Below are 12,222 nucleotides of genomic sequence, written 5' to 3' on the forward strand. Positions count from 1 at the left end.
ATGTCTGGTTATGTGTTGTATATGGACTGAGACCTTCACAGAAATTAAGTTCCTAATGGATAAACAAAGTTATTTCTTTATTTTAATTTGAATTGCAGCAGTTTCCCTCCACTAATCAGTAACCGTGATGTGTTACACCTTGCATTTTTATTATAAATCTTATTGTTTTGTTCTTAAAGTCCTTCTGCACTCAAAAACTGTACTCTGAAAATGTACAATTAGTATACCTTATAGAAAATGTAGTGAGTAACCTAATCCAAGTATCACAATATTAAATTACTTTCTGCTACTTTTGGAATATTTCAACACCAAATATGTAAATTAAAGATAAGAGAAAAATAAATATCAGTAAGAAGTATTGATGAAAGTGTATTTCATAAGATAAGAGAACAATGTAACATTAGAAAAAAAAAATAGAAGATTTTTAGCATCAACAATTTGTTATTTTTAAAGATATGATTGATTGATATATTTTAAAATTGTAATCCTGCTAATAATCCCCTTTAAGTGTAACTGTAATCTGATTACATATTTTTTCTATAAATGAACCAAATTAGCATATTTATAGATTATCGAATTTTTAATGAGGTAAAAAGAATCGATGTTTTTTAAAGATTTTAATGTAGAAATTATAATGTTTTGCCCAAAAAAAACATTATTGTTCCAGACAGATTTTTTCCCATATATTTCTTGATACATGTCTGTATTAGGTTATTAAACCTGTAGACAGCTGAAGAGTTGAGGCGCTTTAACCTCCACTACATCCCTGGTTAGCAGGAGGATGGCGCCCCCTTGTGTTTGTGCATCAGTTTTCACATTTCAGTTGTTAACCTCCTGGAAAAACTTCCCTGAGTCTTCTGCAGCTTCAAACAACATCAGTAAAGAGTTAAATTAAAATTGATATTAAAATATTTGACTTGTTGTAACTACTCAAACACAAACTCAATAAAACATCATGATGTGTTGGAATCAAAGTAGTCTGAACATCTTGGACATCAAGTCCTTCTGGGATTTATTCCCATGTTAGTGGATGCAGCAGTACATATCACTATTAACATTTATATTTATTTTATATATATATTTATTTTTTAATTACAGACGATGGCTGTTATAGACTAATAGTCATGAAGAGCTGCCTGCATGACACTAAAGATCAGTTTTAAGTCACAAAATGTGGAACAAAATCAGGCATACATCCTTTGCAGAAAGAAAGAAGCATTTGAAGCTATTAGCTTTTTGCAAAGATATAATATTAAATATTATATATATCACTGTTACCTCACAGCAAGAAGGTCCTGTATGTGACACATATATAGCACAGCCCTAAAACATCTATATCATCAATGCTATAAACAGGTGAATTTCTATGGAAGAGGGAACTGGAAAATACTTTGAATTGTTGTCTTTCCATGTCTTCTCCAGCAGGGGTCAGCCACGAGGCACAGATCACATTGATACTCATCAGACTTTTACATCAGACTACATTTACAGACAGAATCGATGCTAAGAAAGTGTTATTTCAGACAATAATAACATAAATAACATACCTATACTATATATACTATATGTGTATATGTAGAATATGCTTTAGTTATATTTATATGTGGACTTTATAGTTTTCTGTAGTCAACACTGAAATATATTATTGTATTTATTAGGTTTCCCCATCTATTAAGTGCTATTTAAAAAAAGAGAGTCTTATTGAATGTCCAGGAAAGGAAAGGCAGCAATAACTTACAGACATTAAAAACACAGAAATAGCCTGTCCTTATAACCTATAATTTGTAATAATCGTACCAGGACACAACTTGAAAGTTATTCTTCTAAAAATGTATTTTATTTTTATTATTTATTTTGAAAATCCCTCCAAACTCAACGTTTATGTATCAAAACACCAGAAAACTATATGAGGAAACTGTCTGGTCATAAAATAAGGCAGTTCAGCCTATATAGGCTATGGATCCTCTCTCTCTCTCTGTGTGTGTGTGTGTGTGTGTGTGTGTGTGTGTGTGTGTGTGTGTGTGGTGCGGCGGGGTGGGGGGAGACTCTCTGGTTGTGTTTGAGCATTGGGTAACTGCAGCAGCAGCAGAACAGCTCGGTGTTTTGCCGCGGAAAGGACGATTCAGAGGATTTTTGTGGACTCCAGGAAACAAGCAGGTGAGTCCGCCTCTGCCGCTTTTTATGCGTACTATTCGATACTGTGCGTAAATGTGTTTCTTCCACTTTTCCTACACACACACACACACACACACACACACACACACACACCTATACATTCATCTGCACTCAGGTGAAGGTGGTTAAAGAGTGTGCGGGGCTGTTTTCCCCTCTCGGCGCTGCAGTCCAGGTCGGACAGGTGCACATTGGTGGCTGTTTGCACGTTCATAGCGCACTCGTTACGCACGATAAAAGGTTGTTTTTAATGAATCCCATATTGGTGGAAGTTAAGTGTAGCGATGCATTACTCTGAGGGGTTATGTGCCGAAGTGTTAGGACGGTCCTGAAGCCACTCATTCTTACCGCATTGTGCTCAAAGTCAGAGGTATGGCAGTGAAATAGGTTGCCATATGTTTCTTATCTGTCTTTAAGATGCGTCCCTGTCTGTACTTCTGAAAGGAGGAAAAGGGGGATGTAAGTATGGTGAGACAAAGACGATTCGAAAGAGAGGGAGGGAGTCTGTGTCTAAGCAGTTTGTGGTCAAATTTAAACTTAATCATCAAAACTTCTAAAATCGAGGTGTAGCTTTGCTTAAAAAATGTGATAAATGATCCATCAAATCATAAGTAGGCTACTTTGTAATAAGTAACCCCTTTACCCGGGTTTAAAAGCTGTTACTACTGGCTTTATTAATACATAAATAGTGCTTAATGTATCAGATAAGAGCCAGTCATAGGGGCTGCCAGGTTGGGAACAATCCCTCTGGGTGTGGAGCAGTGGTGGGTGGAAGAAAGATCCAGAAGTGGAAATAATGTAGAAGCAAAAGTCCTGTATTCAAAATCTTACTTGAGTAAAAGTACAAAAGTATGATCAACAAAATGTGCTTAAAATATCAAATGTTAAGGTGCTTGTTATACAGAATGGACCCTTTGAGAATGGTGTAATATATATTATTGGATTATCACTGATGCATTAATGCGTTAACAGTAGAGTGGTAGGTCGAGGTGGAGCTATTTCTAATCTGTTTATATGCTTTTGGATCGTTTAATCTATAACAATCAGCATACTCTATAAGTTGATGTGTCTTATATGTAAAAGCTTAATTTGAAAAGTAACTAGTCACCATACGCTCACATAAATGTGTAAAAAAAAGTTAAAAACAATATTTCCCTCTCACATACAGTGGAGAAGTGTAAAGAAGCATACAATGAAAAATACATTGGGCTACTTGAGTAAATATAATTGGTTATTTGGTAGTTATACATTAATAATGGGTCCAGAGTTTCTCACTTTCCAATAAGGGATCGGTAAAAACTTAGTACGTCACCTGCAACTGCTGTATAAATGTTAGTAAGTCATAAATGGCTCTAAGTGATCCATCAAGTCTGCAGCTGTAAATATTAATAAGTTGCTCATAAATTACTTGTTGTTCTGAAGCCCCGCAGCCCATTTTGCAGAAGGTCAGAGATCAAACTGGCCATTGTCTTCATGATGAATTAAAGAGCTATCTAAAATGACAAAGCAAAGAGAGAGAGCCACAACCTGGCAACCCGAGATATCTTTAGTTGTTTACTGATAAAGCCATTCTGTAACACATCTTTAACCCATAAAGGGGGCACAGATGACAACATTTACACATTAGAATATGTGACAAATAAACAGCATATGTGCAGATGAGATTATACTGCAAAGTACACAGAGGCTAAAGAGAGATATTTTTTCTAAACCTTTAAAGAATGGAGAAGAACGTATGACTTTTTGGATAATTCCTCCGATTTTCAAATCAAAACGAGTGTAATTTCCTCAAAAAAAGTTGACAGATCTGAAAAGAGAAATGGCTCTGGTAAGTGCTCCATCTTATGATTCGACCTCAGGAAAGAGAGAAAGATGGTGAGATCATCTGTCATCACATAATATGTCGAAGATGAATTTAATAACAGTACATGAACACAGCAGAAGAAAAGCCTTTTTGAGTCCCTTTGAGCCCAGTAAATCATTATTCTTGTTTTTGATCTGTTAATCAGATAGACCCAAACAGAGAACAAGTCTTCTGTGAATTCTACATGTTTCTTTGTATGAAGAGGCATTATACGCAACACAATCAGAATTTCATGCTTCTTTGAGAAGATTTATCTTAAGATTTCTCCACATGGCCCACAGGGTGAACCCACTCATTCTTCCTTTAATGTGCGAATAATCTCATTTATGGTTCCCTCCATGCCAACTCCCAGTGGTTTGGAGTAAAGGAAGAAAAAAAAAGAGAAAATATCATGTTCAAGTATAGCATATAGATTACATAATACCCATAATAAAGTATATTCATTAATTCTTTGCCGGTTAATGGCACAAACATAATCAAAATCATGGCATTAGTGTTTGGCATTTTAAGTATCAGTTTAAAGGAAAGACAAGAATAGCTCACCCGTTTTATTGATCTTTCAGCCTAGGTATTTTGCAAATAATTTGATCCAGCCTGATATGCTCATAAAGAAAACCACTTTATCATACTCTGCAAACTCTTTCATATTCTGTAGGCACGTAATGACTTCATTTCAGGAAGTTTGATGAGCACCAGAGGGCAGAGACCGTCACTAAAATGAAGCCAAAATGTCCCAGTACCCCGCTCTATGGATCAATACACAGGAAGAAACTGATAAAAGGTGTTTCAGACGCTGCCCACTGTTTTGTTCGATTCCTCTCTTCTCCCATCATGCATGACACATCGGACGTGCCACCGCCAAGGCAGATGTGTTTACCTTTCCCCTCCTGGAGTGTCCAAGCTTTTGTCAGGGTGGCAACACCACGTTGTCAACATGCTTGCCTGCTCCCGTAGAACAGTGTACACAATGCAGATGCGGAGGTGTTAAAACAATGGTGTGTGTTTGCTGTGTGTCACATGAGGGCACCAGCTGACAAAACCACATTAAAGGGCTACACACCAGCATGCACGCTTGTCTGGTTGATCTGCTGTCCTCTATTTTGCTGAAGTTTGGCAGACAGCGGTTTTTGGAAGCGCTGTCAAAGTTTTGGACAGTCATCAAACAAGACGCACAAAGCTCTGTTTCTGCCTTCAGTTGCAATGTTAAAGGGAAAGTCTTGGGGAGTACTAATGCTTATAGGGAAAAAAAGTTATTGCATTTATCATTTTGTGGCTCCAAATATGATAAATTGACTCAAGTGATGTCACTAGAGTCAGAATTGGTTAGGGTTGAAGATTTAAAGTTTGAAAAAGGAAAATCTGGGGGTGTGGAGATTACTCGACCTCTGTAGCCCGTTCTTTATCTCTGCTTGAGGTTAGTGGCTTGTGGGTGCGTTAACCGCTACTAGCATACCACAACTGAATCTCTGAACCAACTGTTGGCGGTTGAGTTGCATTGTGGGTAGTGTAAGCACCAGGTTTTGACAAGGAGTTTAACGGAGTCTCACACAATTATACAAGTGCAATGCTAAATCAGTGGAGTATTCCTTTAAGACTTTGTTTATGTGGTGCAACCTTGTGATGGAGATTCTCCTCAATCATGTGACATTGTAGTTGATTGTCATTGTCATATGTATTGATGGCTGTAACTACTACTGATGGCAACAGATCTGAAGTCACAAAGCTTTGTTTTGGAGATAAGGGTTTTTTTGGAAGTGGGGAAAGGATGAAAGTTTGGGTCGCCACTGTGCCGAAGAAATTCTTTCTCATATAAGAAATTAGCTTGATAGGAATTTATTTTTGTGTAATCACATAGAATATCTTTGAGCCAGAAGCACGATCTCGTTCTCAGCACTGTTAGAAGAAATTCAAATGCTTGCAATTCAAACTGAAACTTTTTCTGTTAATGGTCATGTGTGATGGATTTCTGCTGCATTTACAGTTTCTGGTTACACCATTTGAGTGTGTTCATTCTTGGGAATGGGCCTTGGGAAAAGACATTTAACAAAACAATATTAACTCAAGGTTAACAGCGCCAGACAAAGCTAGTAGACTCCTCACTCACTGTATGTTGTACGATGCCAAGATGACAGACTTGACTGCGACTTCAGATCCCCACAACTTTAAATTAGTTGAGTGAAAATCAAGAATCAGGCTCGAAACATAACAGACTCTTCAGGATGAGTTAGGTAACAGGTTCTTTGAAGCAAAAGCATGGATTACATTAGGTTAAGCCAGCCATAAGAAACAGTTCTGGATAAACGCAAGGTGAGGGGATCCCTGCACCATCACTAACTCTTTCCCCTCTCCCCTCTCACTTTGTCGTCTTATAGGTCGGTTTCAAACCTTAGCACCCAAACTGCTAACAGAGAGGTCATTAGCTTCATTGTGTTTCATGCTGCGAGTGATTAGCAGCAGCCGGCGTGTGGATTATGATGGGAATTCTCCAGTGTCGCAAAGCAGCGGAGCGGGATTCACAGTGTTGACCCTTTGATCAGTGACAGAGCCAGAGAACGGGCAGCCAGGCGGAGATTGTGCTGATGGCACGGGGCCTAATCTCTAGATTATCCGTCATGCTGCTCCAGTGTGCACACAGCTAATTAAGAGATGGAGTTGTGTGTTGCAAGATCGCATCACAGGGGCACATTATTTAACTCCCAAAACTTTTTAGATGGGTCTTTTATGTAACGGCATCTTACTCATTCACTTTGGCTAATTGGTTGTAATCAGAGAGTGATGATGCATATCAGCAAGAAATTTTCTGCTCATGCCGTCAAGTAGGCAAGTTCATAGACTGTATCTCCTCAGCAAAGTTCATCGCACCCATCGTGGATGTTTTGAAATATCATAAGACATCATTAGTGTTTCTGTTTAACATTAGGGACATTAAGTTAAAGTACTGATACAACAATGTAAACAGTATTATCAGCTAAATGTTTTGCTCTACAAATTTTATGGCTTTTTTGTGAAATGTGAATCTTAATCTATGAATCTAGTGCGTTTCCAAGTTTAATATTTCCCTTTAAATGTTTGAAATTATAAGTACATTTATTTGTTGTTTTTCGCCACTGGTTAATGTTGCATACATTAGTTTGTGGGAAGCAACTTGGACAGACAGTTACACTCCAATCTGCCCTTAATGGAAACATAGTTATGCAGATTATATTTAATTTCTGCCAATAGATCCTCCAAAATGTTACACACTGGACCTTTAAATAAAGGATCTGAGTTCTTCCACCACCACTGGGTTTGAATATTACCAGTATGTTCAGTACTTCCCCTCAAGTGCTTTATAGGCTAGTGTTTGTTCTGCAAATTTCCATGTTGTTTTGAATTGATCTCTCTGAATTCCAGTTCCACCTCAAGACAACAGCATGTAGTTTGGTATGCTGGATCATTTCTCTCTTAGTTATACACATTGTTTTTGTCTTTCTCTGCACAGAGTGTGTTCTCAGCTGGAGGATAATCAAAGTGTCTGCATCTGCTTGCTGCTGGGCCTAAAGATATTTTCTCAGTTCTCACACTTAGATTTTGTGTGTTCTACAAATTGAGTGCAATCGAGGCTGTGCCTGGACCCAGGTCTGTGAGTTAAACATGGGAGACCAGAGATCAGTCCAGCCCCTCCTGCACCTGCTGCTGCTCCTGTTGCTCCTCGCCAGGATGTCACAACTGTGGGCCTTCCCCTTCAGCCCATCCCTGGACCTGGATGTCATTCCCAGGACTACTATCTTCTCCAAAGGTGAGGGGCAAAAATAATCTTTCATATATTAGAGGTGAAAGAGAAATGTGCATGGCGGTGTTCTAAAAAGATTAGACACAAATGAAATGAAAATACAGGAAAATATAAATAATTATATATATTTTTTTAGCTCCCTCAGCTAATGTGTCTTTCAGGGTTGCCGAGCTCCCTGTAGCACCTACATACACCGATCAGCCATAACATTATGACCCATACTCTCAGCCCTATACTCAACAAACTGCAATGCAGTGTGTGTTCTGACTCCTTTCTATCAGAACCAGCATTAACTTTGTCAGCAATTTGAGCTACAGTGGCTTGTCTGATGGATCGGACCACAGGGGTCAGCCTTCACTCCCCATGTGCATTAATGAGCCTTGGCTGCCCATGACCCTGTCTCCGGTTCACTGCTTTTCCTTCCTTGGACCACTTTTGATAGGTACTGACTGCAGAGCACTGCAGACCGCAAACACCCCACAAGATGTTTATATACAGGGTTCTGTAGTGTAGTGGTTATCACGTTCACCTAACATGCAAAAGGTCCCTGGTTTGAAACCAGGCAGAAACATGTTTTTATATAGCTCAGTTGGTTAGAGCGTGGTGCTAATAATGCCAAGGTCGCAGGTTCGTATGGGCCAATGCATGTTTTGGGCGGCAGTAGCTCAGTGTGTAGGGACTTGGCTTGAGAACTGGAGGGTCGCTGGTTCAAATCACACAGACCACAATATGAGCAAGGCAACCTAACCCCAAGAAACTGCTCATGGGCGCCGCTAATGTGGTGAGCCCATCACTCCACCATCTCTCTCCCTGCTGCATGTCCACAAGTGTGTATTTCAGCCTGTGTTTGTGTGTGTGTGTGTAAAAATAAAAAAGAGTGAAAAGAAGAATTTCCCCAATAGGGATGAATCAAGTATATATCTTATCTTAAGAGCTGCAGTTTTGGAGATGCTCTGACCCAGTCGTCTAGCCATCACAATGTGGCCCTTGTCAAAGTCGCTCAAATCCTCACGCTGCCCATTTTTCCTGCTTCTAACACACCAACTTTGAGGACAAAATGTTCACTTGCTGCCTAATATATCCCACCCACTGACATATGCCATGATAACAAGATAATCGGTGTTCTTCACTTCACCAGTCAGTGCTCATAATGTTATGGCTGTGGCTGTGGGCTATCGGTGTATTTCAAACCCTGCTTAAGCTACTTCTTCGTATCCTAAATCATCATTAAAATCGAAACACACAGACATGGTATATATATCTACACAGTGTGACTTACCTTTGCTGAAATAGCATTATCTCCAATGTCCATCTTGAATAAATGTCCATAGATCCGCTTAAAAATAAATCATTACAATTCCAGAACTTACCTGAGATTCACCATGTTTTTAAGTTTTCTTCAGCATCATAGTAATCCGGGAATAGTTGTCTGTAGATTTATGGGTACACTGCAAACAGGGACTGCTTATAGCTAATTCAGCATAGTTCTAATGGTGCTAATTTGCCAAAATGTTAACAAATATAGGCTAAAAATAACCGGCCTCAAGTTGTAGCGTACATGGCAAATTTATACTTTCTGTTAACCACCTCCAAAGCATTATGGGAACATAATGATTATCCTGCATATAAAAATAAGGCAAAGGATAATAATAAAAGTCATTGAAATTATTGTGGGGAGGCATGGAGTGGGGGTGCAGTGTCAGACTTTACCCCTGTTTAACCACTGTTCTAGATGCATCCACACAAACACGTGCACAAGCCCACTAAACACTCACCTCACTGTCCTTATTTGATGTTGCTCTGGCTCCTTCCTCCCCTGCCCGTTAAAGAAGTGGCACACTTTTTGAAGTTGGCCCTGAAGACAGCCCCTTCATGCTCAGAGTTATTAATCGCCTCTCTCAAGTCCTGTCCTAGATCACACGGCTCAGCAAACACTTCTAATGAAACAATAGACAAGAGGCCCCCATAAAAGAGGACCTGAGCATGGGAGATCTGATTAGTGTCCGTGCAGAAGAAATACTGCTGAATAGGTGTATTTTGGCACACAGTGGGTACTTACACACACATCATCAGCACCTTCCCTTCTTTCCCCTACCTTCTCCCCCTCGCTTGCTACCAGCTCACCTTTCCCCTCCCTCTCCCTCCTCGCTCCCTATCACTGCGGCAGAGGCTACCACTGCAGCGAGGAAGGGAACTCCGGCACTGGCAGACCGATCGGACGGCTCTGCTCTTACCTCCACTCCACCCCTCTCCACTCCTCTTCAGTACTCTGAGGACGAGTATTATTAGAGGAGGGGTGGAGTGAACAGGGCCAGCCGAGCTCTCCGGTGCAATGTCATGAGAGCTGTCGAGAGTGTTGCAGTGTGAGATGATGTTTCAGAGATGGGAGGATATGCTGCTTGACGTCCTGAATCACAATAACTCAGAGAGAGGAGAGGAGAGGAGAGGAGAGAAGAGAATATAACAGAGGATGAGCCACTTCTTAGTGTTTGTTTGCTGCTTTACTGTGCATTTTCTCGATCCAACCTGAGAAGAATTGTTGTAAAAATGACTATTTTGCTTGTAGTTGGATGGAGAGAGAGAGAGGAATCATGTGAATATTCCTCCTCCAAGGTCCAAGTTTTGCTTCACAATGAGGTGATTTGTTGTGCTATAGAGAATATTTATGAGAAGGTATTTATGGCAGACCCTGCAGTGCTAAGAAATACACAAATACTGAACATGACTTTTAAAGCTGTTATTGAGGAGCTGTTTACTGCAACCAATGGGAGTTGACAGCACTGGACTGGTTACTAGGATCAGTACAGTTATTTATCAGCGAAATGAAAAGGACACACTTGATTAACTCTGAAAGTTCATTAGACGGAGCAGCACGTATAACTCATTAGGCCTCATTAAGAAAGTTTGTGCATCGTAGACAGAACTCATTGTCTGTTCTGAAAGCCTTCTCCCAATTGTCACGCCTCTGGCTATTTATTTACACATCTCCGGCTCTGAGTCTGACTCGGATTATAAATGGTATACGCTGCTTACTGTGGCCACTTTTCTGTGCTGCAGCCAGAGACAGTCTATCGTCACAGATTTTATTTTTCTCTTTGCCCTCGTAGAAAGTTGTCCTTGACCTACTTTCTAATCATCAGGGGAGGCTTGTGAGTGCATGTGAGAGTGCAGGATGTGCACGTGTGTCAGCAGGCGTTTCATAAGTCTCCATGTGTGTCTAAGTACGCCGTGTGTGTGTGGAGAGAGGGCATGCGTTTAGTCACATCATGTAAAATCTGCACACATGCGCCCTTTGTCACTTTCCCTGTGGTGACACATGTCACTCTCGGGGGGATAGAGGGTGGCAAGCTCCACCTTGTAAAGAAGATGTCTGCCTGGGTGTGCTGTATATTGAAATAGGATGGCTTTCGTGTGTGGGTGTCCCTACCTATGGGAGCCTCTGTTGCAGGATTTATATTATGTTTCTCAGCTGGGGTGAGGGGGCGCTCATTAATTTACAGTATGCGTTGCAGATGGCCTACCGAGTGGGAGTACAAGGACATGCTGTATCAGAGGGAGCTTTATATGGTTTGATTTATAAGATGTAAAATGACACAAGATGACTTTATGTAAATCTCGAGGGACCATCCACTGTAGAAGAAACAAAAAAGAAAAGATGCTGCATGTAAGACCCTTGCAGCGGTAGCATTGCATTAATAAACATACTACTTTTCAAGCCGATAAGCAGTGGTGGTTGGAAGTATCCATCACGTAAAGCTGCCGAAATCAATAATTTAACAATGAATCACAAAGTGGTGGCTCATAGTGCGAAACACACAGAATTATCAGCAACTCTGCCGTTCCTCTCAGCTCTACGTATGGTTTTAGCATCTTTCAGCTTATTGTTTTGGTTTTGCTTCTCTGTTTTGGTTCAGTCTCATGACTCTCACCAACCTTTTGAGGTTGATTAGCCGATAGACTAGTAATCTGCAACTATTTTGATAATCAAATAATCGTTTTTGTCATTTTTAAAGCAAAAAAGACAAACATTCCCAGGTCCCAGCTTCTGAAAGGTCAATTAATCGATCAATTAATTATGGCTTACCTAGAAGGTAAATTGCAAATTAATTTATTGATGAAAATAATCGTCTTAGCAGCCTCAGAATCCAGTTATGTGTGTAAGCTTTAAGAGGAAGATTTGACGACTCAGCTTAGATGGTGTTTGTCTGTTTCTGAGACACGTTTTTTTCTCCCAGAGGTGAGATTGAAGCTTGACTGCGATCTGAACTCTGCTGTCTGCCCATGGGGTCCCTGCTTTGGCTTTTCCTGCCTCTGCCACCAGACCAGAAGTAATGCAGTGTGAAATATTGATGCACTGTAAGTCGTCTGTTGCTGCTACGACAAGCTGAGATGATAAAAGAGGTCTTGGTAGTAA

General features: G+C 40.1%; 1 protein-coding gene across 2 annotated transcripts in view; it reads left to right on the top strand.

Moving 5' to 3' along the window:
- Window positions 1-2,041: 2,041 nt before the first annotated feature.
- Window positions 2,042-12,222, top strand: part of sema4gb (sema domain, immunoglobulin domain (Ig), transmembrane domain (TM) and short cytoplasmic domain, (semaphorin) 4Gb) — a 38,787-nt gene continuing 28,606 nt past the window's right edge. The window contains exons 1-2 of one of the 2 annotated variants that reach the window (XM_051417591.1): window positions 2,042-2,157; window positions 7,518-7,814. In XM_051417591.1, coding sequence (XP_051273551.1) covers window positions 7,670-7,814 — 145 coding nt within the window. In that variant the 5' untranslated portion in view covers window positions 2,042-2,157; window positions 7,518-7,669. The remainder of the gene's footprint in view (window positions 2,158-7,517; window positions 7,815-12,222) is intronic. The other variant, XM_051417592.1, reaches the window with a different exon arrangement.

The sequence above is a fragment of the Dicentrarchus labrax genome, unplaced genomic scaffold (assembly GCF_905237075.1).
Source record: "Dicentrarchus labrax unplaced genomic scaffold, dlabrax2021, whole genome shotgun sequence".
Taxonomy (NCBI): domain Eukaryota; kingdom Metazoa; phylum Chordata; class Actinopteri; family Moronidae; genus Dicentrarchus; species Dicentrarchus labrax.